The 26,735-nt window shown below is 44.9% G+C and overlaps 1 protein-coding gene across 1 annotated transcript in view; it reads left to right on the forward strand.

The window, feature by feature from the left end:
- The window catches only part of CABLES1 (Cdk5 and Abl enzyme substrate 1), a 104,420-nt gene extending 79,296 nt beyond the window's left edge, over window positions 1-25,124 (forward strand). Inside the window, exons 8-10 of the mRNA XM_053248655.1 lie at window positions 12,515-12,621; window positions 20,972-21,179; window positions 23,497-25,124. Of these exons, the coding sequence (XP_053104630.1) occupies window positions 12,515-12,621; window positions 20,972-21,179; window positions 23,497-23,637 (456 nt within the window). The 3' untranslated portion in view covers window positions 23,638-25,124. The remainder of the gene's footprint in view (window positions 1-12,514; window positions 12,622-20,971; window positions 21,180-23,496) is intronic.
- The last annotated feature ends 1,611 nt before the right edge of the window (window positions 25,125-26,735 follow it).

Raw genomic sequence — 26,735 nt, forward strand, 5'->3', positions numbered from 1 at the left:
TGGGGCTTTTGGCCTCCACCACCACTGTCCTGTCAACAGCAAGACTACACATGAGACTTCTGCAGTGCTCATTCCAGGACATCTTCCATCCAATGAAGCATCACAATTCGAGATTGTTAGAAGTACCAGCTCGAGTCCAGACCAACTTGTCTTTGTGGATTTCTCTCAATCTACACCAGACAAGTCCTCCGGCCCATATTACTACAGACGCCTTGGAGGAAGGATGGGGTGTGCACTTCCAGGGTCTTTACCTGTAACTGGACTTCTTCTAGTGGTCATCTGTCCAGTCACACACACACATCCATCCCCACTGCAGAGCTGTGTAGCAGCAGACTTAAGAACTGAGGAGGAGGGTGCGGAGTATGTGACCTAGGTATAGATGGGAGGGGCCTAGTACCATATATGTGTGTGTGGGTGGATGGATGGATACGTAGCTGGATAGTTAGCTGGATAGATAGCTTGTGAAGTTTTCTCAATGTTTCTTCACATTAGCGCGAAGCCCATCTGCGTGACTGGACAGATGACTACTAGAGAACCCCAGTTACAGCTAAGTAACCTGAAGTTCTTTATGAAGAAGCAGGATGATCTATGCTATAGCTTGTTCTGCCTGGTTCATTCAGCTTCTTCTTAAAACCAAATATGTTAGTTCTGTAATGTACTTAATGTATGTCATGTTTTGAGTTGGGAAGTTTTTGTTTGTTTATTTCAATATTCAATCCAAAGCTAAAATCCTGTGTATATTTACCTGGGAGAAAGTCCCACTGAACAAGTAGGATTTACTTCTGAATAGACTGGCAGAGGATTGTGCTACAGAGCTAGTATCCTGCCACTTAGATCAACTCATTTCCTGTCTTACTATGTGTGACAGCACAGAGCAATTGACCCCTTCTGTCTCTTTCAAATATTTGAAGATTAGTATAATCCATACCTTTTTGAGAGGAATATCAACACTCCCATTGAGTTGAATGGTGCTGAGTTGTAGCCATGTTTACATCAAATACTCTCTTTAGTTTTCTTCTCCAAAGGAGAAATAAAAACAATTCCTTCAAGTTCACAACTGTTTAAACTGCCAGAGGTGTAGCTATACTATTGCAGAGAAAACAACAAAAAATCTTGTGATGCCTTAAAGACTAACACACTTATTTTGGTACAAACTTTTGTGGAAGGGAACCCACTTCATCAGATGCATGAAGTGTTATCCTTAGTGGGCAAGGACTTACAACTATTTATGAGGTAAAGGAACATAGGAAGCTGCCATATACTGAGTCAGACCATTGGTCCATCTAGCTCAGTATTGTCTACACAGACTGGCAGCAGCTTCTCCAAGGTTGTAGGAAGGAATCTCTCCCAGCCCTATCTTGGAGATGCCAGGGAAGGAACTTGGAACCTAGATGCTCTTCCCAGAGCAGCTCCATCCCCAGAGGGGAATACCTTACAGTGCTCACACTTCTAGTCTCCCTTTCATATGCAACCAGGGTGGACCCTGCTTAGCTAAGGGGACAAGTCATGTTTGATACCACAAGGGTAGATCTGGGTCGAGATCAATAAGAAGTGGGGTACTGCGCCTGCGCAGGGACCATGCGGTAGCTATGCCGAAGCTTGTCGAGGTGTCCTGGCCACGCCCCCACGCTCTGCGTGTGCTATTTAAGGGCGGCCAGGACGCACCTTCCTCAGTTCTTTTCCGACTGCCGTTGTGATAGGACCTCGGTCTGCCGCTAGTCGGGAAGTTCCTCATATTTCTCTAGGAGTTTGTGACTCGTTTTTTCTCCACGGACTTGTTTATTCGGTTTTTTTACTTGGACTGGCTGACGATCCACGCTTTCCTCCTTGACTCAGACCGGCTGACGTACTCTCTCCCTCATTTTTGAAATCTGACTGGCTGACGGACTCTTCTGGCTCTCCTAACTTATTGACTGGCTGACGATCCTTCGACTCTCGTACTGCGAGATTGCTGACGAAAAGAAATCCTTTAAGAGGTGCGAACGCTGTAAAGCAAAACTCCCCTCTAAGGATTTGCATGACTTGTGTCTCATCTGCTTGGGAGAACAGCATAACGTTATCATGTGTAAGATATACCTGTCTTTTCCCAAGAAGACCCGGAAAAACCGTGCACTACATCTTCGCGCTGCTATATATGACGACATGCTGAGCCCCTCGACGCCGGGGACGCCCTGCCCTTCGACATCAGGAAGGAGGACCCCTCCTAAGTCCTCCTCGGCTCCTCCGTCAACGTCGACCTCGCACAAACCTAAATCGCGCACCCGAAGAGCCTCGAATTCGAGTCCTGAACGTCCTTCCAAGGTGGTTCCGAGTAAACCCTAGAAGCGAAGCTCGACACCTCCTTCAATGCCAAAAACCCCTTCAACATCTAGCGGGAAATCCACATCGATGCACAAGGAGGACCGCTCGTCGACATCGACCTCGGGATAGAAGGCTGCTCTCCCCTCGATACCAACATCGCCAAAGCGCAAGAGCACCGACCCCTCGACACCGAATGGGAAGCGTCAAAGGCTTATCGACCTGACGGTCGAACATACTCCGTCATCCTCGACTGTGCAAATTCATCCCCCCCCACCAGGGCCTGACTGCACCACCTGCGCGACACAGTCTTCCATCGACGCTGAGGCTTCGATCCCAGTGCAGCAATCTACACACACGATTCTGAAGCCGACTGCTACTGTTCCGAGAGCCCTTTCCCTTTCACCGGCTCTGACGCCGATCGCCTCTTCTCCTCCATCCACGCCGAGGACGATGGCCCTTCCTCTCTCAACACTTCATACGCCAGTGGTCTCTGTATCCAGACAAGTCTCTCCTCAGTACCAACCACCGCCACTGACCTTCAACATCAATGCTGGAGAAAGTGTCGATCCCACAGCATCTCTTGCTCCGACGGAGTCGAATGCACTCCTTACCGTGCTGGACTCGACATCGAACACTCCATCGACGTCGATATTTTGGGGTTTTCTTCCAGAAACGGAGCATCCAGAGCCTGCATCCTCGCTCGCTCGTCCATCATCTACACTGACAGCAGCCCACCTGCAGAGCCCTCTCTCATGGCACACATGCGGTTTCACCCACACAGAGTCTATCCAGGGTCTTGGTTCATCCTCACGGGCGGCTGCCTACGTGTGTGATACAGCCAGACCGTGGAAACCTGTCTCTCAACTTCCTCTGCCTGAAACGTTGCCTGTGATTACACGTCCAAAACGCACCACAGTCTCCACGCAGACTAATACCGCTCCTCTGACACACCAAGCCTCACAGACTAGATCTGTTGGAACGCGCTCAGTGTCCACCCAGACGGATGCCTCTGTCCATCAAGGGACTGCTGCAGTAACCCAGACCATAATACCTGCCTCACTGTCTACCTCTCACTCTGACCACTGTGGTTCTTCTGATTTCGTATCAGACCAGGAGAAGGAAGAAGAAGTTGTTGTAGAGCCGCCAACTGATGTGGCCCCTGCCACCTATGTGTCACCAAATGAAGAGCTCAAGACGTATCACAAACATGTGCGGGCTATGGCTGAGGCGTTAGGACTGGATCTTCGCTCAGAACTAGCCACCATAGATGACCTTGTCTATAATTTCATGCTTAAGACCCAATCAACAGCACCCGTTGCTTTGCCAATGCTTCCTGTTATAACGCGGGCCGCCAAGTGCACCTGGGAGGTGCTTCACACCTCCACCCCAACGTCTAAATGCCTGGAAAACTTGTATCTCATCCAGGACAAGGATAATACCTATCTCCTCAAACATCCTGCACCAAATAGTCTGGTAATTGATTGTGCCTCTACATCTAAAACTGGAAAGCGCTACACAGTGCCACCTGACAAGGAGAGTTGAAAATTGGATCTCTTGGGCAGGAAGGTTTACTCAACCTCCTGTCTTTCTATCTAGGTGGTTAACTACTCCTCCTGTACAGCTAAATATAGCCACAGCATCTGGGAAACCTTACTTACAGACTTGGACATTTTGCCCCCAGATGAATTTAGAAAGAAATTCTGCTGCACTTTGGAATGATCCGGCGACCTGACCAGACATCTCCTTAGCATCGCCAAACACTTGGCAGAAAGTGAGTCCCGGGCAATGACAGCAGCAATCACTCTTCGCAGACATGCCTGGCTGCGCTCCACCAATTTACAGCCCGATATGAGAGAAAAAATAGAAGGGTTGGCCTTTGATAGCAGTGGCCTTTTGAGCGAGACAACCAACTCGACAATGGGACAACTAACTTACGGTGAAAACTTTTACAAATCAAGCTTCCACTTCAACGTCCTACCAACCACGGTTCTGCTCCTCCTTCCAGAGGCAGAGACCACCATACCATCGACAGGATCGCCGAGATTACCGCAAACCATACACCCAGTACCAAAGGAAAAACTATCAGGCCAAATCAAAATCTGGCCAAGCTCAGCGCAAATCCACCGATGCCCAGAAGCATCCCTGAACCATCTGTCCGCCCACTGACACCTCCTCTTTCCCCTTCCCTGCCTGCGGGGGTTCAACCATCATCTGCACCGCCACATTACATCAGACTGGCAAGCCATGCCCCCGCATGGCACCGCATAACATCAGACCGCTGGGTCCTGAAGATCATATCCTCAGGGTATGCCATCAAATTCAGGACAATACCACGGTTCACAGGAATAAGGTTCACTCCCCCAACGTGTGCCTTACAGGAAGAGGTAAACAAGCTACTTCAAAAAAGAGCAATAGCCCCAGTGTCGTGGGCAGACAGGCGGAGCGGCTTCTATTCCCGCTACTTTCAAATCCCCAAGCGAGATGGGGAATTCGTCCCATTATGGACCTCCGCCATTTAAACAAGTTTGTACGCGTCCAAAAGTTTCGCATGATGGCGTTGCAACAAATTCTTCCTCTCCTACAAGGAGAAAGGTGGCTTGCGACGCTGGATCTCAAAGACGCCTACTTCCACATCAACACCAGAGGAACCCGTAGGAACCCAAGTGTTCCAATACAAGGTATTACCCTTCGGACTGTCCACAGCCCCAAGGGTCTTTACAAAGTGCATGACCCCAGTGATTGCCCACCTACGGACACTGGGGATTTCGATTTATCTGTACTTAGACAATTGGCTCTTGACCTCAAAGAGCAAAGGCGAGTTACTTTCGCACATCCGCTGTGTATTGGACCTACTTCATGACCTGGGCATCCAGGTGAACTGGATGAAGTCTCACTTGGACCCGGTCCCAGTAGCCACATACATAGGCGCAGTCTTGGACACAAACAGCCAAAGGGCATACTTGCCAGAAGAGCGTATCTATGCATTCGGGACCTAGTAGGTCTATGCCAACGATCCCCTGTTCAAACGGCTCACACAGTACAACACCTTCTGGGCCTAATGGCCTCTTGCAACACCGTAATCCGCTTTGCGTGCTTGAAAATGAGGAAACTGTAACTGTGGTTTCTGTCGGTCTTCCACATGACCAGACACAGCCAACGAAAACATTTAGAGACCCCGTCCCTGGTCCTGAACTCAGTCACCTGGTGGATGGAAAGAAGGAATCTCCGCAAAGATGTACCCTTCCAAACCCCGATTCCATCAGTCTGGCTGACGACAGATGCCTCTCTTCAGGGATGGGGAGCACATTGTGGCCGCCACTGGACTCGGGAAGTGGACTCCGAAGCAAGCCAAATTGCACATCAATTTTCTTGAATTGCTGGTGGTTTTTCTTGCACTACAAGCCTTCCAACCGCTCCTCCAGGGCTCGTCCGTGCAAATTCAACGGGACAACACGACAGCTCTGGCTTACATCAACCACCAGGGAGGGACGGTGTCTCGCAGCCTGTGTTCCCTTGCTGTTCAAATATGGAATTGGTGCCTCCGGCACCGAGTCTCACCTGTGGCTGTCCACATCAAGGGGATGGACAATGTCCTAGCAGACGACCTCAGCCGAGTTTTCCTCCAGGACAAGACCCACGAATGGGAACTCAAACCAGAGTATATCACTCCCATTTTCGACCGTTGGCTTCAACCGACGGTGGACTTATTTGCAACAGCCTTGAATACGAAGTGTGCCCGCTTCTGTTCCAGAGCAGGACACGACCCACTGTCCTTGGGGGATGCCTTCCAATTGGACTGGACACAAGAATTACCGTACATGTTCCCCCCTCAGCCGATAATTGCCAGAGTAGTGGCTCGTCTGCTAGCAACTCCCATCCCTTGTATCCTAGTGATGCCATGGTGACCAAGGCAACCTTGGTTTCCGCAGCTACGCAGACTGTCCAGGAATAGGTATCAACGCCTTCCACAGGTACCAGATCTGCTATCTCAAGACGATGGCCTCATTCTCCACCCAGACATACACACCCTGAAAGTGACCGTGTGGCGCGTAGGATTTTGAAAGAAATCCTCTTGAATCGCAGGAAGGAGCCCACCAGGTGAAATTATGCTAGTAAATGGTTCCGTTTCCGAAACTACGCAAGAACCAGGGGGTTTTTGCCCCAGCATGCGTCTGTAAAGCAAGTATTACTTTACCTCTCCTCCTTAAAAGTCCAAGGCCTGGCTAATGTTTCTTTAAAAGTACACCTGGCTGCCTTGTCCTCACGTCACCCTGGTTCGGATGGCACGACCCTCTTTTCTCACCCAGAAAGTAAGGCTTTTTTGAAGGGCTTGGCTAACGTCTATCCTCCAGTTAAACCGCCTGTGGAATCTTGGAGTCTCTCCTTGGTTCTCTCCACACTCACTGAATCGCCATTCGAACCCATGGCAACAGCGCCTGTGAAGCTAGTCTCCTGGAAGACCGCTTTCTTGGTCGCCATCACGTCGGCCAGACCGGTTAGTGAGCTCGTGGCTCTAAGGAGCGACCCCCCATACACTCTATTCTACCAGGATAAGGTACTGATGCGCATGGACCCTACCTTTCGACCTAAGATAGTCTCGGGTTTCCATCTGAACCAGGACATTGTCCTCCTGACTTTCTTTAGGAACCTATCCAGCTCTGGAAAGATCCATGCACTCTCTCGATGTACGCAGAGCTCTCCTATTTTACCTGGCACGGACAAAGACATTTCGCAACACCGTACAGTTGTTTGTGGCCTATGCAGGCTCCTCCAGGGGCACCTGCATCTCTCGTCAACGTTTATCCAGATGGCTGGTGGACCTGATACTGTTTACATATAAACTTCAGAATCGAACCCCTCCAGAAGCAATCAAATCCCATTCTACCAGGGCCCACGCTTCCTCGGCTGCACACCTCTCCAGAGTGACCTTCATGGACATCTGCAAAGCAGCAGCCTGGTCCTCCGAGACTACCTTCATGAAACATTATGCCATAGACGTTCACTCTGCTGCAGAGGCTAACTTTGGGAGGAGTGTTTTAAAAAGGGTATTACCCTAATTGCTACTGCACCCTCCTCCTTTTTGGAGCTTGCCAAACACCCACTTCTTATGGATCTCGACCCAGATAAACAGGTTGCTCACCTGTAACTGATGATCTGGTAGAGATCCGTCGACATCCATAAGACCCTCCCTTCCTACCCCTCTGCGGTAGTGTGCCAGGTGTGCAGCATTTGTTTCCATAAGGAAACATATGTGTCTTTTTAAAAAAACCCTTCACAAACTCACCTGAATGGTCCTCATCTTGGCGGCGGTCGTCCAAGAACTGAGGGAGGTGTGTCCTGGCCGCCCTTAAATAGCACACGCAGAGCGTGGGGGCATGGCCAGGACACCTCGGCAAGCTTCGGCATAGCTACCGCATGGTCCCTGCGCAGGCGCAGTACCCCACTTCTTATGTATGTCGACGGATCTCTACCAGATCATCAGTTATAGGTGAGCAACCTGTTTATCTCCTCCACAAGAAAGAAAAGAGAAAGAATAAATATTCAAGAGTCTATGGAATGCATAAGCTGTACATTGAAACCATTACTATAAAATGTTTAAAAGAGAATGACCATTATTTTGAAATGCTTAAAAGAGAATTCGCAACTGCGGTGATAGCGCACCACCCATTGAAGAGGGACACATACATATGGCTTGCAAGCCGGCCAAGAGCCCATCCTTGCTTCTAACAAAGGCGGGGGAGGCTCTATGCATAATCTCTACTGTGCTGCTACTGCCATTATGCCCACTGACAGAAGTGGTGTAGAAGTGATTATGCACAGCTGAGTGTGCACAGAGCCTCCCCCACCTTATAGCCCTAGCCAGAAGGCAGCTAGTAGCTGTGACTACATTTGCCAAAATTTTTTTCCAAAATGTGCTCTGAGTTAAACGCCAAAAATAAGTAAGTTGAATTGCCGCCTAGCTTCCCTGGGGTTGCCACCATTTTCCCCCTGACAGGATCTCTGTGCCTTTGACACCTGCACAGGAGGCAGAAATGCAATAGGTCTAATATTCCTCTCAAACTAAAGCAGATCAGTAACTAGTCATCATAAAACATCATAAAAACAAAAAATGTGGAAGCAATAGAATTTTTTAAAAAAATCAATAGCTTGTGCAGTTTTTCTTTTCTCCTGTCATTTCCAAAATGCAATAAACAATGTGATTGGTGGAGACAGGCCATTTTCAGGAAGATTAACTGCCGAACGTTATGCATCTTCTGGATGATAATACAGACTCCTATCTGGAATGCCCAAGAGAACACAAACATATGTGGTGTTGATTTATTGAGAATACTTTAAAAAGTAGAAACTGGTGATCACTTTATTAACGAATGTCATGTGGAGCCACCAAATGTTTGTTTGTTTCCACAGTAAAGCAGATATAAATTATTCAGGTTGCCTTTTACAGTGATCTTCTTCTTCTTCTAGTGGTGATAAAAGGAATCCCCAAGATCATATTTAAAATTCTGTCGCAGACCTTAGGCACATAAACTATTCATTATTTCCATGAAGCAGAGAGCCACAGCTGTTCAGGAGAACACAGGAGCAGGCTACTCCAGCATTGGTTCATTATATTACTTGAAAATTGCATTGCATTACTTATAGTTTGCTGCTTGGTTGAGTTGGATAGCAGCTGTCCTTGTTAAACACCCGAGTAGCAAATTATAGCTGTGCCACAGTGTCGAGGCCTTCTCTTCTTTAGTATGGAGAGCTGTGGGTTTGGACTTCAGTAGTGAACACACTGCCATAGCAAATGCATATACTGTACATAATTCACTTTCTCCCAGTTTGAAAAGGCTACTCGCAGGAAGGGTTGTGTTACTTAATGTGTTTTGAAAAATGAAGGAAGTTACAATGTTGGACACCCCAATATTGTTGCAGTGCCTAAAGCTTTATAGACCCTAGAAGAGTGATTGTACTGCCATCATACTGATGGGTGCAGCTCAGTGTGTAATTGCAGTGCGTATACCAACATTATCTACCCCTGCTAACTGGGCAAAGAGGCACCTTTTTAACATGTTGATTGTCTTTATTTAGCAGGGGGAGAGATTAACTGGCCCGATCCAGTGTTCCCTCTAAGGCATGCGCACATGCACACACTCGGATGTTTTTTTATGTCCGCTCAGTTAATTTTAGATCCTGCTAAGGTTGAAACAGGAAGGCCCCACTATGAATGCATGTGCACACACACACTGCCTTGACACTGCCGCACAGAACAAAACTCATTCCACACACAGATGAAAAATATTAGAGAGAACACTGGCCCTATCCACCCTCAGCACAGTACCTCCAGTGACTTTTGCTGGTGTCTGTCTTACATTTCTTTTTAGATTGTGAGCACTTTGGGGACAGGGATCCATCTTATTTATGTATTATTTCTCTATGTAAACCGCTTTGGAAACTTTTGATGAAAAGCGATATATAAATATTTGTTGCTGCTGCAATACTGGCACTGAAAGTCATGTTTGCAGCAGGATTTCCCACAGCAAGAGCATTTCTGCTTGAATGGCACAATTGGTGCAATGACTTTGGTTCCCACCCTGGGGCCAGCAGTGTAGACACACACTTTTATTTTATATTTTATTTTATATTTTATTTTAACACTTGTATCCCGCTTTGCCTCCGAGGAGCTCAGAGTGATTGTACTGCCATCATACCAAGGGGTGGAGCTGGTACATGGTTATTTTGATCCTCACAACAACCCTGTGAGGTAGGTTAGGCTGAGAGATACATGACTGGCCCAGAGTTACCTAGTGAGTTCCATGGTTGAATGGGGATTCAAACTCAGGTCTTCCTGGTCCTAATCTAACACTCTAACCACTACACTATACTTTGAAAAATGTGCATTACAAAGACTTCGGGGGAGCCTAGTGAGGTCTGTAAATGCAATACTGTAGTTCCAAACAGTTAAGTGATATGAACAGCTTCATCTTTTGCTGGCTTTGCAGTTTGGCAGAGATTTGTAGAAATACAGTCTAGGACTGGATATCCACTGCTGGAGTTTTGCTTTAGCTTGCTGCTAACTTGGCTGGATGTTGGAAAACTTTGCAAAGTACTTAAAATTGCTTTCATAGTCCAGAAGGTCTCCACAGTAACTTGTCTCAATGGTGGGCCATGGCAGAATCTCAACACTGGCTTAACACACGCCACAGGGGAGCAGCCCGTGTTTAGTTGTTGCTCTGCTGAAGGGAATGGCAGGTCACTGCTGCACTTGCTGTGTCTGGCTGCAGTTGAATGACTGCCCAGATAAATAGCTACCAGTTCCAGCAGACTCGTGCCAGCTTTTCTCTGAGTTTAAGTGCTAACAACATATTTCATGTCCTCAAAAGAAAAACAGTCTGCCATGTTAATATATTTGAGTTACTTTAGGGACTTAACATTCTGGATTGGTCACTGGGCCAGTTTCTTGTCATCTATATTCTAAATGTGGAGATCATTGTGCTTTGAGTGGTTGGAATGTAAAAGAAAAATTGTTTCCTTCATAGAATTTTTGCCATTTAAAATACAGAAATTTTAATGCTTCCTTGAGAACAAGGGTGTGAGTGGCCTTTTGAGTTCAGTACCAAGTTCTAATAGTTATCCGACAGATCAGAAATAATGGAACTAATACACTAAGGGCGGGAGGGTGGTCCAGTGATAAGCGATGGAAATTCATCATGATTCCAAATGTGCTACTTTAGTATTGTATGTGAAAGGGAGCTTTTTGACATGGGGCACTTTCAAACAAGTGACAGGCACCATTATCCCATGTTTATCTGGGGTTGTACATTTCCCTGCCTGAATGTTTGAATTGTACCTGAGCCAGTTTATAAGTCAATATAGAGCTTTTGTAGATTTCCACTGTAGATTTTGCACTGTTCAGCTCATCTCTTTTTTTGGTGCTTACACAAAATATAGCATGTATAATAACAAAGCTACTCTAATAGGCTGTTTAAGCAAGCAAACGGCTGGAGAATACCAGGCATGCCTTTTTCTAAAAACATATCACTACAATGTTTGTAGCTTTGTGTTTTTGGAAAACCAGAACTGTGTACTTGGATTTTGACAGTAGTTAGAAAGGGTCAACAGATCATGGCCAAACTGGGAATGGTGAGCATTGTCTTGCCACACAACGTTCCTGCCATCCAAAATATGTGTATTTTTCAAGCTAAGCAGTTTAAGTAACTTCGTAGAACAGTGAGTAAATAGTTCAGCAACATTAATGGAAGCAAGAGTGAGACACAGCAAGAGGCAAGCTGCAAGAGGAAATTAGCCAAGAATATATAAGTCAAGAAATGTGTGTTGTGGAGGGTCTAGAACATGATCAGCTGGTCTTTAAGGGTCCTGTGTCTGTAAGCAGCAGTGTTGCTGGGTTTGGCATTACTGTCACTTCCCAAATATGTGATCTTGCCTTCCATAGCCTCATCGTCCCTCTCCCTTTTTTTTTCTCATGGTGCTATGGGGTGATTCCTCTGTCCCCTTGACAGTGGTGGACTTTGCAGAGTCTGGCTGAGACTGTGTTGGTACTGAATAGTTATCTGAGAGCAAGTTTTGTACACAGAGCATGTTTATAAATCCAAGGTTTTATTTCATACAGTTTGCACACTTCTCTGCCTGTCCCTTAGAAGCAACTGTTATACTAAACCTGAAACAGTAAGTGGCATATTCAACATAGAGAGAGCTTTTGAAAACTGTCAGTGTAAAAGTCTTCAAGAATTCTGAATCTGTTTTCAACAAGAGGTAAGAAGGCCTCTGAGCACAGATAGGTTGTATGTCATTGTGAGCCTGGCATCAGATTGCGGTGGCAATGTGGGTGAGGTGGGCAGAAGAGATAAGCTGAAGGTTGAGGTCTCTGTATCTTATTCTGGAGCATATGTGAATAATGGAGCAGAAAGAGTGCCTCTGAACATGGACAGAGAGTATTCCATGCTGTCCTACACTCTGTGCCCTGCCCCCCCCAGCCCCTGTGATCCCCAGCCGCCATTGGTCTAGCAGCCTGCCTAGTCAAGGTCAAACTACCAAACACTTTGATAGAAGATTCAATGAATTAGATTCTAAGTAGAGCATTTTGCTCATTACTAATACTGAGACGTTTCACTTTAATTTCTTAAAACCAAAATGTTATTTTTGCCGACTTCTAATTTTGCTAATTTCTATTTAAATGGATATAAAAATTCTCTTGCCTTATCTGTTATAGACGACAGTGATTGACTACGTGAAGCCATCAGACCTTAAGAAGGATATGAATGAGACTTTCAAGGAGAAGTTCCCTCACATCAAGTTGACACTCAGTAAAATAAGAAGGTACCAGCACCATGCAACTACCATCTCGTATATGTCCCAATAAAAGTGAGACAATGCCCTTCAAACATACAGAACAAACCAGCTCCTTTCTTTGATCAGGAAGTTGTGTAAATAAGATAGAAATCACATGGGCCTAATTACTGGCCTGTGATGCTTTAAAACATTTATCTAAAGCCACTGAAAAGTAAGGGCTTTTGGAACAGAACTTCAGGGGTTCTGTTCCACCGATTTCCATGGGTAACGAAACCGCAGATAACAAGGCATTAGGTCTATGGCAATTTTGGGGTTAGGTTCCTGCAGGGCAAAAAAAAAAAAAAAAAGGCTCAAAAAAGGTGAAAACAGTTAAATTCTTCTCAGAAGAGAGCAACAAAATGGCTCTGTGCTGCAAAATGGTTCTGAAGTCATTTCTGGCCACCCCAAAACTGCAGCTACACTAAATTTTAACTCCCTTTCCCCCCACGTATACAGAAGTCAGGTTTCAATTGCCCAAATACAGATATGCAGAGCTGTGGCTGTCGAGGCCACGAATGGCGATTTTTTTCCTGTACTGTTGTTAAGGTCAGGTGGAAAAATCTCCTCATTCCCAGGAGAGACTGACAATTTCTCATATTAGTAATAGTTGATGTAACCATGTACTTATCAAATGTGAGTCCGTTTTAATCGATGTAAGGTTGTCCTTTTTAGTGTTGCACTGAAAAAGAGTTATTGCAGAAGCTTTGGCCACTACATATATTGCGTCATGTACTTTACATTTCATGTATCTTGTCAGAAAAAATGTGTATCTTTTAACAGTTATTAGTAATAGAACAAGTGCTTTTCTGCTTTGTTTTATCTATGCATTGAAAGAGGTCTTAAATCTTGTCTGGAGTAGGGGAGTATGCATATATCATCGGCATTATATTGTCTCTGTCATTTACACAAATGGGCTTTGCACACGCACGAAGACCACACTGGGAACCTTCCAAGGGTCTTTTCTCCTGTTTTGGCAGGAACCCCACCCCCAGCTGCTATATGCAGCTGTGCCACTCCTCATTACCTCAGTCTTTTGTTGTCTGCACTTCAGTTGACATCATTAGGCACTTCTGAGCTTCTTTCTGCAAGTTTAAGTGGTGGGGGGGTTATTTCTTAGCTATCTCCTGTTTCTATCTCTGATTTATTATTTTTATTATTCAGGCAGTTACTGCTTTAATTTTTTTATGGGGCAAAATTACCATCTTCATATACCCACATTAAATGTTTATTCTGCCTGGGTCAATCACACATTGTCAAAATTCACCAAGCAGGCTAGGAAGAACAGAGCTTCTTGCCTGTGTTCTGCATTGTGGGATCAGGCCTTGTGCTCCTTGCAGAACTTGGTCACTACTGGTGAGAATAAACTCTGTTGCCACTATAAGGAATTAAGCCTTTGACTCAGAGGCAGCTCACATGAGGGGAAAGAGTGTTGAGCCATCCCCTCTGAGCTGCCTGGGTGGGCTTCCCTTTTTAAACTTCTTACTTTAGAACTTCAGTAGATTAAAATACTGCCAGACACTCTCTTATCACAGACTGGCCTGGAGTGCCACAGCCTAGACTTCTCTTTATATCTTGCAAATATAAAAACCTTCCATGTGTATGCCTGCACGTGGTGAGAAAACAATGATAGTTTGCTGAGCTCTTGGAGATGCTTTGCACTAGAGACTCCCCCTTCTGCCCCGCTTTCTCTAGCTGAGTTAATAACCAGCTCTGGGAGGCTTGTAAAAAGAAAAGAACAGAGAAAAACCCTTTTATTCAGTTACTACAGACTGGTCCATCTGAGGCTTTAGCTTGATAAATGCACTTGAAATGGCTTAGTTTGGTTACAGAGTCTTTTGCAACGCCCTAGGTAGTTTGTGCGTAGGCTGGTGTTCCTTATTTTAGTTACAGTTGCAGATAAGCAATAACCGAACATTATCAGGGATATGCAAAGCAAAACACTCAAAGAAAAATAAATTCTAATGCAAGTTCTTACTAAACTTTTGAAGACTTCTGAAGCCACAAACCTTGGCTTCCCATCCCTTGGACTTAACCAAGCCCCCTGAAATCTTGTCTCCATTGCTCCTTTCTCACCTGGGCTACGCACCTTCTTCTTCCCAGCTGCCACCAGGAGCCCCCTCAAGCCCGCCCACCTGGTCAGTTTATTGGTTCATGACCTAGGGTCTCCAGTCTGTCATCAAGGTCAACTGCTTTTCCAATTAACTCTACCAGTGCTGGCTGGCTGCCCACTACAGCCACGACATCGGACACTGAAAAGGCGACACCTCTCTTGCCTAAATTCCTGTTGGTACCGACAGCACCAGTGCCAAAGGAACTCATGGACCCCACACTAAACATTCTATCTACATCCTCAGCTACTCTGCCGTCGACATCTATGCCATTGGGGTCGATACCTCGGCCTTTGGGCCTGACGAACTGCTCAGACACAGAACCGGTGTTGCCCATGAAGAAGAAGAAGGGGTTACAGACACAATCTCCCTTACCAGCAGACCAACACTTGCCACATATTCCTAAAAAGAAGCAACCACTGGACTCTGAAGCCATTCCGGCAAAGCCAAAAAAAGGAAAAGGAAAATCTGAATGGCTCTAAGCCTACACTGGCATGTCTGTCATCTTCGAAGGAAAATGTTCTGGACCCTAGCACACTGGAGAATCCCATCCTGAGGAATAAATTGCCACCGGTTTCAATGAATACCCTAGATGCAGAGAACTCTCCAGACTTTAGACCGACTTGGTCTCATTCTCTGGACCAGGAAGACCCGGAATACCCCTACTCAGACACAAGCGATTACTACAATACAGAGGATTGGGACTGTGAGTCACCAAGGCCATGGCTGCCACCGAGACTATAACCCAAGGACCTAGCCTGTCAAAACCGGGACACATCAGACACACTTACCATCATAAAAGCCAATATTGCTCCAGGGATCGCAGAAGGGACCAATCTCTCCTAGGCTCTTTCTATTCTGAGGACCATGGGGATGGATCTCATCACGGATGGGAGCCCGGCTACCATGCCTATGACCATTGCAGAAGCACCTATGGTCCAAGGGAACTACGTGACTTGTGCTGACAAAGTTATTGCACAGCACGTCTGCACAGTACTAGGAAGACTTGGAGAGCTGGTCTTGTGGTAGCAAGCATGACTTGTCCCCATAGCTAAGCAGGGTCTGCCCTGGTTGCATATGAATGGGAGACTTGATGTGTGAGCACTGCAAGATATTCCCCTCGGGATGAAGCCGCTCTGGGAAGAGCAAAAGGTTTCAAGTTCCCTCCCTGGCTTCTCCAAGATAGGGCTGAGAGAGAGTCCTTCCTTCAACCTTGGAGAAGCTGCTGCCAGTCTTTGAAGACAATACTGAGCTAGATAGACCAATGGTCTGACTCAGTATTGTAATTGTAAGTTTATTTACAGTCATTGACCAAACAGAGAGTAAAAACCAATAGACATTAAAGTGTGTGTGTGTGTGTGTGTGTGTGTACACATTTTATATATATACACATTTTAACACATCATCCTAATTCTAAACTCTGTGTGTGTGTGTGTGTGTGTGTGTGTGTGTGTGTGTGTGTATACATATACATACATACATACATACATACATATACACACATAGTTTAGAATTAGGATGATGTCCCATTATACCTCTTAAAAGCAATATAACTAAACTTAGCTACAGAAATAGAGATTGAAGCATCTTTATCTGAAAGCAGATGTTTTACAAGATTATCATCGGATTGATCTACCAGTTTACATATTAAAGGAGCAATAAGACGTTCCCTAGGATATAAATGGAATTTACAATGGAGAAGAATGTATGCAACAGTTTCTGTATCTCCTGACCCACAACTACAGTGTCGTTCTTCTAAAGGCACACCCTGAAACCTCCAAGCTAGAAGTGCAGATGGAAAGGAGTTAACCCTTACTCTCATAAATATCCATCGAAAATTAGAGAAAGTGATTGTCGACAGATATTTTGCGGGGGAAAGGTCCATCTTAGTTCTTATTACTCTATAAAACTTTGGAAGTACAGCCCAGTTTTCTTGGATCTCAATATCAACAAGGCGTTGTCTCACTACTCTTTTCGCATTCGCTAGACCCAGTTCCAGCAATTGAGCTGGATCTAAGCCTAGAAAGGTGAGTTTATTACTTACTGTAGCACACCATAGTGACTGGGGACTAGCTGAGAGAAACTCAGGAATTAAACCAACTGGTCGCAGATGTATTTTCAACCAAAAATAGATAATTAGAAGCCAGGCCCGAGATTCAATTTTTATAAAGCCATCCTCTGTCCTTAAAGTCACATTCGCTGTACATTTTGGAGTGCCAAACAAGTTCCTCAAGAACCCTGATTGGCTTCTTTCCAGAATGTGAAACCTTGAGTATGGACCTAATTGAATACCATACAATAATTGCGGAATGACCTTTGCAATATAGAGCTTTAAAGCAGCTGGAATGAAGCCTGCACCCTGAGTTCTAAAAAATCTTAAGATTGCTGCTGTGCTATGTTTTGCTGACTCTGTGACCATACTTATATGTGCTGATTTCCCAGCATTTTGTTGAAAAATTACCCCCAAATATTTTATTTGATTTACCTGTTCTAGTCGATGTCCATCTAGCATCCATACAAATTTTTTTACTTTATTGGTGAAGCACATAATTTTAGATTTGTCATAATTGATCTGTAGATGCTCCTCTCTGCAGTATAGTGCTAAGGCATCTAACGCTCTTTTAAGCCCAACCCTGGTTTGCTGACTCAGTATATGGCAGCTTCCTATGTTCCTATGTAAGACTCTTATAATGATATGGAGCACTGTTCCTATGGCCAGAACTGAATGGGCCGTTTTGAGGGACTGCATCAGATCCACTCTCGGTCCCAATCTCTCTCTTTGGAAAGCAGAACCAGCCTGTGTCACAGCAAGCAGACAAGACCAACATCCATCGAAACCAACACAGCTCATGAGAAAGACGGCTCCTTTGAAACCTAGGAATGAGGAGACACCATCTTATCAGTTTCCATAGGTTCCAGCAGAGCCACCCAGAGGACTGACAGCCCCAAAAGAGATGGAACCCACTGAGTCTGAATGCTCGGATTCTAACCAAGAAGAAAAGTTGGAGGAGGAAGTCCAGTCATCGCATTCTGAAGGATGTCTGTTGCACTGGTGGTAGACTTGGACCAACAACAAAAGAGTGACTTATTCAGACCCTTGTTCAAACTTATAGATGCGGACACCCGCATTCCAGCTTCCTTGCCTATGAATGTGGCCTTACTTGAAATAGTGAAGGGGTATTGGAAGAAGCCATCGTCATAATAGTTGTAGAAGCGGTATTGACAAAAACAAGGACATCAACCTCAAACCCCGGAGACAGAGAGGGCAAGAAATTAGACACATTTGGAATGCATCTTTATTCAGCAGTGGCTTTGCACCTGTAAAATGCCAATTATCAAGCATTTAGTGAGAGGTACAATTACTTTCTTTGGGATAAGGTGTCACCCTTCTTTGATCAGCTGTCTCCAGACAAGAGAGACCCAGCAAATATTTTCCTTAAAGAAGCTTCATAGCTGGCCAAGCAAGAGTTATACTCTGTTAGGTACTCAGTGAAATGTGCTGCCAAGGTAATGGCATCCTCTGTAGTGGTTTGCAAACATGTGTGGCTAAAGTAATCAGGGCTCACGTATGATTGAGGACTGAGCACCTTCCCTTTAAAGGGCAGGTCCTCCGAGACCCTCCAAATAGTTCAAAAGATGATGAGCAGAGCACAGCACTTTCTATGACATGCCAGTCCAATACATTTTGGATGCCAAAGCAAAATAAATGGCCACGTTATCAGTCTTGAAGCTTCTCCTCCCAACAGACCTTATCAGATCGTTCCTTTTGCCCTCAGCGATATTGCTTCAGCAAACAGTCTGCATTCAAGGAGCATCAAACCTTACCTGTTTCCACTGATTTTGCTGCTACTGAGAATCCTTCTGAAAATCAGAAGGGAAGGGGTGAATTGCATTCTGTAAGCGCCAAGGAGGCCATGGTTTCCACAGCTGATACACAACATGGCTGCAGAATATGTACATGTCTCCGAACATACCTTCTGTCTCAGATGGCCAGCAAGATTCTACATCTGGATATGAAATCTGATGGCTTAGCCTTAGAGGATCTTGACTCCTTCCCCTTAGAACTGCAGGAAGTCCTTAAACATCTAGCAAAACTGCAACAACGAAGTCTTATGGTCACAAATGGAAAAGATTCTGCAAATTTGCAGTGCAACACAAGTTTAATGTATGTTCCTTAAATATTCAACAAGTTTGTTTATATATGTTGTACCTGAAACAGTCAGGCTTAAAGTTATCCTCCTTAAAGGTTCACCTAGCTGTAATCATGGCCCACACATCACAAGCTGGACAGTTCTGGTTCAAAAATGTAACTGTAAAACAGTTTCTCAAGGGCTAATTTCGGCTCTTGATAATGGCCCCAACTTGGGACCTTTCCTTGGTCTTGGTTTTGGCTTGCCTATTAAGCCCCCCATTCAAATCCCTGGCCACGGTGGACCCTGGACTTCTGACTTGGAAGGTTTCATTTTTGATTGCCATAATTTCTGCATGATGAGAGTGAGCTACACGCCTTGCAAGTGGGGGCACCCTCTCTGGTCTTTTGCAATGGTAAAGTTCGCACATAAGCAGCTCCCTCTTTCTATCAAAGCACGTTCTACAAGGACAACGGCTTCCTTAATTGACTTTGATAGGGCAGTGCAGATTGAAACCATCTGCCTGGTGGCTCCTTGGGCATCGCCAGATTCCTTTATCCAGCACTATGCCATTGATGCCCAGGCACACCACTTTGGCAGAGCTGTTCTTCATTCCATTTTTTACTAGATCCATCTAAGTAAGATGGATCTAGCTAAGTCAGCTTGTCATGCACTCATTTGTGTAAAAGACAGAGAAGAACATATCAAAGAACAACAGGCAGATTACCTGTAACTTCAGTGGTTGTAGTGGTCATCTGTTCTTTTACATGCCCTCCCATCCTTCCCACAAGGTTCTCCTGAAGGCAGACTCCTAGGCTGAGGGGATGAGGAGTGCTGCAGCCGCATATAGTGGTTGTAGGGTTGGGTTTCCGCCAAAACAGAAGCCTAGAAGCTTCCAGACATCATCTCTGCATGTGCACACAGCTCATTTGTGTAAAAGGACAGATGACCACTAGAAGAACCAGAGTTACAGGTAAGCCACCTGTTGATCTCTGTGACACTGCGCTGTGGGGCTGCTGTGCTTTTCAGTGGCAGTGTTGGGGTGTGCAAAGCATGCAGTTGTGCAAGCAGTGCTTCCACAGATTTCCCCTTTTGGGACAATGGGGAAATCTGCAGATGTGCTGCTTGTACACCCAGCCAATCTCGGCACTGCATTTGAAGGGCAACAGCCAAAGTCACCTTAGCAAGACTATACTTAACTGTGTCTAGTTCATCAGTGCTCCAACAGCACAGATTGAAAAGCAAAGAGGAAAGGTTCTCCAAGGTAGGGCAGGGATCAGGAGGAATAATGGAAGAACTGTCATTTTACCAGAACCTCTACTTGTTGAGAAGTCTTGCGGGAGAAGGCAAGCTTTTCTCCCCTTTATCTAGTCCAGCTCTGCTCAGCCTTGGGGGGCCCCAGCTGTTTTTGGACTAAAACTCCCATAATCCCCAGCCACAGTAGCCAATAGCCAGGGATTATGGGAGTTGTAGGCCAACATCTGCAGGAGGGCCGAAGTTGAGCAGGCCTGTTCTAGCCCCTCAAATTAAAAAATGCCCTGTATAGTTCCTGTCTATATGCCTGATAACCTACCCTAATGTCCGTCACAACAGACCCGTTCATACATTATGTTCAACACTTTTATGAGTGTACAGTGTTCACAGGTACAGATCTATACACAAGTACAGTCATTCACATGTTATGTTGAGCACAGGTACAGAAGTACACTTCCTATCCATACCATGCATTTAAGGAGCCTGTATCCAAATTCACTTTTAAAATGAACACAGGTACAGCCATTCACACAAACATATGTACAAGTGTACAGACATCTGTACACTTGTGCAGCATAATGTCTGAATCGGGCTAATGTTAACTGCAGATTTGGTACTCAAGGAACATGCTGAAGTTGTGAACAATGCTGTGACTTTTGACAGGGATGTTTCAGTGTTCAGAAATTCAGGAGACATATTACAATTTTATACACCAACAGTAAAGCAAAATGTAGCATAGACATGACAGTTAATTAACTAGAGTGCACACTGTGGGCTTGTATAAGCACTCTGTGACAGTTATTGTTGTTATAATCTTTTGAATTATTTGGCACTGTATGCTTTCAGCCTGAAGCGAGAGATGCGCAAACTAGCTCAAGAAGATTGTGGTTTTGAGGAACCCACTGTGGCCATGGCCTTTGTCTATTTTGAGAAGCTTGCTCTCAAGGGGAAGCTAAACAAGCAGAACAGAAAGCTCTGTGCCGGCGCATGTGTCCTGCTAGCTGCCAAAATTGGCAGTGACCTCAAAAAGCACGAAGTCAAACATCTTATTGATGTAAGTATCTCTAGACCACCAACCTTTGTCAAAAATAGGTAAAAGTGAAAAAGAATGGATGTAGCCGTGGCTGTGATGAAAGGACTAAATTGCCATTTTCCCCATCATACAGTTTATTGGCTTTTTGCTTGATAAGGAATTAAGGGGATTAAAAAGACCTATTTTAACATGTAAATAATATGTGGGAGAAGTTATTTCAAGGCACTAGCACACAATGGCACAGCAAGGAAGTAACTTACCTAGGGAGCAAGAGGTTGCCGGTTCAAATCCCCGCTGGTATGTTTCCCAGACTATGGGAAACACCTATATCAGGCAGCAGCAATGTAGGAAGATGCTGAAAGGCATCATCTCATACTGCATGGGAGATGGTCAGTGGTAAACTGCTCCTGTATTCTACCAAAGACAACCACATGGCTCTGTGGTTGCCAGGATTCGACACCAACTAGACAACACAACTTTACTTTACTTGAATGCACTAAGACCATGTTCTTCCTTGCAAGACTTGTGAGCCAGTGGTGGCTCCCATGAACTCGGTAAGTGCAGCTCCCTGACTAATTATGATTCAGTAATCCAAAAACCTTCAGTTTAAGATGAGAGTTAAGGTTAAGATGTTAATTTTTATATCTGCTCTAAAAAGCATGGAAACTGCAAGTTGAAGTGCCCATCTTCACTTACATGCCATATAAAGGTGTAACACTTTGTGCAGTCTGGTATATTATGCTGGCTTTAGAAATGGGGCTCCATGCACCTACACTTTGACCACATCAAAGAGTGGCTGCATGGAGCCTCATTTCTAAAGCCAACATAATATATGAGATTATACAAAGACTTTACAATTTATGCAGTGTGGAAGTTAAAATACCTCACCTTACTTTGCAATTTTTAGAACACACATGAACATTTAAAGCACCTTTAACTCTCATCTTAAACTGAAGTTTTTGGATTTCTGAATACCCAGGCTTCTTAAAAAGAAACACCTGACTGGATACTGTGGGAAATGAAATGGTTACCCAGACTGACTTAGTGGAATCTCTACATTCATAGGCAAAGATGTAGAATGTTCATGTTCAAACAGAGAGGTCTAGGTGCTCATAGGGAGCCGGACACCTCTGATGTAGAAATTCCATACGTAGAACCTCTGTGTTCAAAGACAGTCCACCACCCCTTTGCATGTCCTCGCAAGGCCCCCCACAACCCTCATAAGTCCATTTACCACCTTCCCACCCCCTTCATGCCCCTGCCATCTAGATATAGCCTCGCATTCTCTCATGTCCATTTGCCACCTTATGCTACCTTGCATTCCCTTGCAAGTCCATTAGCCACCGTGCCACCACTTTATATTCTCTCACAGTGCCATTCACCACACTACCACTTCCTCACTTGCCCTCATAAGGCCCCCCCAGCAACTGGCATGTCTCTCCACCACCTTGCTGCCCCCTCACATTCCCTTGCCAGGCCCCCAGCCACCTCACCTTCCTCCTTGTGTGCCCTTGTATGGTCCCCTACCACCTTGCTGCTGCCTCAAAGGAGAGCGAAAACAAAAGCCCATCAAAGGAAAAGGAAGTGCTCCCTGACCCACCTTTTAAAAGCCACTAAGTTCCGAACCAGGAAGTTGCTCTCCAGGACTTACCCCTCCCAACTCTGGCTTCAGAATGCTCAGGGGGCAAAATAGCTAATCTGCACCCTTTGTTTTTTTTAGCCTGTTGTTATGGGGACATCAGAGGCTGATGACTGAGAAATACTGGATGGGTTTTTTTCAAAGTTACACGGCACCACACAGAGGAGACCATTTCCTCTATGCAGTACTGTGCTTTGCCCAGCACTGATGGGGCTCCCTTAAGGGAAATTGAGCCGCTTTGAACCCCAGCACCATCTTGGAAGTTGCATGAGAAGCGCTGGAAAGTGTGGTCCTTCCCAGCAGTGTTCCCTCTAACAGGAATTCCCAGATGTTGTTGACTACAACTCCCAGAATCCCCAGCCAAAGGCCATTGCAGCTGGGGATGCTGGGAGTTGTAGTCAACAACATCTGGGAATCCCTGTTAGAGGCAGCACTGCTTCCCAGCGCTTTCCCCATAGAGTGGTGCTGGAAGGCACTGGGAAGGACTGCTCTTCTCCAAGCACCTTCCAAGATGGTGCTGGGGCTCAAAAAGGTTTGGTTTCTTCTAAAGGCCTCCCCTAGCACTGGTAAAAGCACAGGATCGTGTGGTGAGCAACGGGTTTCACACTGAATGTTTTTTGCCCAAGTGCCCCCCACCCCCGGCCCAGAAAAATAGTGAAGATCATTGCACTAAAATGTATCTATTTGGCTTTGTTACAGAAACTGGAAGAAAAGTTCCGGTTGAACAGGCGAGAGCTGATTGCCTACGAATTCCCCGTGTTAGTGGCCTTGGAGTTTGCTCTTCACCTCCCTGAACACGAAGTGATGCCACATTATAGACGTTTGATCCAGAATTCCTAGCACAGGCTACCCTTCCAGGAAGGAGGAGGGGTTTAAAGACTGTTTTCTCTTGAGCTCAAAGGAGTAGCAGTTACTACTGGAAATGCAAAAATGGGGCACAGATGCCCCAACCCCCCTTTTCTCTTTTCAGTGCAGTTTTCCTACCAGATAATAGGAATAAAGCACTGAACTGCTTAGGACTCTCAGGCTAGATGAACTGTTAACTATTCAGAGTGAGTGATGAACGAGTTGCATGTGAGTGAACAGTGAGTGGACCAGATTCTTACCACGTGGACCAAAAGAGAACTTACTTCCTTGAGTTGCCCATATTCCTGCGAGAACAAGAATGAACAGCAGCCACACTCACACTTTTGTTTCCTAATGAAACCATCTCCTTCTTGTGAACCTCATCAGCTTTCCTACAAGCATTTCCAACTTACAAAAGGATTCCTAAAGCAACGACAGGTTGTGATAGATATCTTCACTGTGTCAACAGCGTGCCAATCTATTTTTGTATCTGTTATCAAAAGTGCACTTTTTCTTTTGGGTGGGTGGAATGTTTAGTGGTGAGTGAGACGCTGAACCCTGTTAGAAACCAGGTGGCTGCTTTGGATCACTGCTAATTGTTTACTAAAGACCAGGCAACAACCTTTCTCTGTTTGCTTAAACATAACTACTGAGAAGGAAGCGGTTTGGGGGGGGGGGTCATTTGCATAACCTGGGATGATATTTTGTAATCCCTGATTTCCACCCCCCAGCTTCTTTTATTTTTCTTACAATTGCACTGCTAAGAAAATTACTACACCTACAAATGAGAAGCCGAGACCCATATGTTTTCACTCTTGTTATGTGGTGCTGTTCAAACGTTTAGTATGGAAAAAAGATGTCATTTTGCGAGCATCTTGTTTTAAGCCACATGCGTATTTCTAACCTCTGCACTTTTCCCTCTGTGGAGATGGTCAGACCTGCACTCTGTAGTGTTTGTATTTTGTGCTCTATGTTAGAGTGCATTCTGAGCACATTGATTGTGCTGTACATTAAACAATGTTTTATAGAACCGGCTTGTACAGCTGAGGAGAAGAATTGGCAGCCTAGGATCTCAAGGCACGCACCTCAAGCAGGCACACACTTCAATGTGCGTATTTTTTGTTAAGTTGTTGTTTTTAAATAGAATTGACTGTACAAAATCAAATGGGAGGGGCACTGAAATTGCTACATTTTTCATTCTTCTCAGATATTTCACTACTCTAGAATCTTATAGTACCTTAATTGAGTTAGTACATTATAGAGTCTGGGCTGGGAAAGCAAAAAATACAAATGGAATCTCTCTGTGTATCCTATTTTCTAAATAGCTGGATGTGCTTGCCAATATGCTAGAGAACATGCATTAAAAAATTAAATTACTATTTTTATATATAGTTAACGTAAATGTCTCACTTTTTCCAGTGCTGATTCACTTGACACAGTCCATGGCTGGATCTACAATGTCAATAAAGTCAAGTACTTTACTGCTGTAGTGTAATACAAATTAATTGAACCACAGGTGTGTCAACAAGAAAATGTTATTGCTATCTTTATTCTCTCTGCACCAGTAAAACAGTTATTAGTGACGTACTGGAAATTACAGGTAATACCTGTAAAATTTAGAAGGAATTGCCACTTTATTGCTATAGCTGAATTGTCTTTTTCCTGGTTCTATACACTAGTTGACATCTAGACTAAACCCAGTGCTGGTGCTCTAATGCTGTGCTTGTCCTAGGGAGGAGGGATGATTTTTGTCCATCTTCCTTTTGCTCTAGAACTCGCTGCATGACCCTCAGGGACGTATTTTCAGCAGGCAGTGTGGCCTTCAGAGTGAAGGAGAAATCAACAAAATTATCTCGTCCTCTTAGCACCCGCACAGCATTAGAGTACCAATGCTGGGTTAGTCTAGACCAGTGATTCTCAAACTTGGGTCCTCAGGTGTTATTGGACTTCAACTCCCATAATCCCGAACCAAAGGCCACTGAGGCTGGGGATTATGGGAGTTGAAGTCCAATAACACCTGAGGACCCAAGTTTGAGAATCCCTGGTCTAGACGTCAGCCACTAATTATCCCAGTACAGGGAAACCTCGCTATTTGCGGACTCACTCTCCGTGCATAGCCACAGGTGTCTGACACTTGATTTCATTATCCGTGGATTGATTTATTTTGATTAAGTGCCGTCACGTCGGTGTCGACTCTTAGCAACCACATAGATTATCTCTTCTGTCTTCAACTCGGCCTCTTGTTCTCTTTCGTTCAACCTTTCCCAGCATTATGGACTTCTCAAGGGAGCTGGGTTTTCGCATAATGTGTCAGAAGTATGATAGTTTGAGCCTGGTAATTTGTTCCTTGAGTGAAAATTCTGGATTGATTTGTTCTATGATCCATTGGTTTGTTTTCCTGGCTGTCCATGATATCCTCAAAAGTCTTCTCCAGCACCAAAGTTCAAAAGCATCAATACTTTTTCTATCTTGCTTCTTCAAAGTCCAGCTTTTGCATCCATAGATTGTCACGGGAAAAACCATTTTCCGAACGATTCTAATCTTTGTAGGTATAGACATGTCATGGCTTCTAAATATCCTTTCCAATTGCAACCCTACCAAATGCTAGTGTGTGGCGTATTTCTTGACTGCTGGATCCTTTACTGTTGATGGTCGATCCAAAAAGGCAGAAGCTACCCACCACTTCAATGTCTTCATTATCAATTCTGAAACTGTTTACTTGTACCCGTTGACATTAGTTTAGTCTTTTTTACATTTAGTTCCATTTTTTCACTGTGTTCCTTGATTTTCATTAGTAAAGCTTGCAGATCATCTGCATTCTCAGCATACCTACTGACATTCTCAGTGTCATCTGCGTAGCACAGGTTATTGATGTTTCTTCCTCCAACTTTAAACCACGCTCATCTTCTTCCAATCCAGCTTCTCTCAGTATATAAATTGAATAAATATGAAGAAAGTATACAGCCTTGTCTTACTCCTTTGCAGATCTGGAACCAGGAGAGGACTGCTGGTCTTGTGGTAGCAAGCATGACTTGTCCCCATAGCTAAGCAGGGTCTGCCCTGGTTTCATATGAATGGGAGACTTGATGTGT

The sequence above is a fragment of the Hemicordylus capensis genome, chromosome 4 (genome assembly GCF_027244095.1).
Source record: "Hemicordylus capensis ecotype Gifberg chromosome 4, rHemCap1.1.pri, whole genome shotgun sequence".
Taxonomy (NCBI): Eukaryota; Metazoa; Chordata; class Lepidosauria; order Squamata; family Cordylidae; genus Hemicordylus; species Hemicordylus capensis.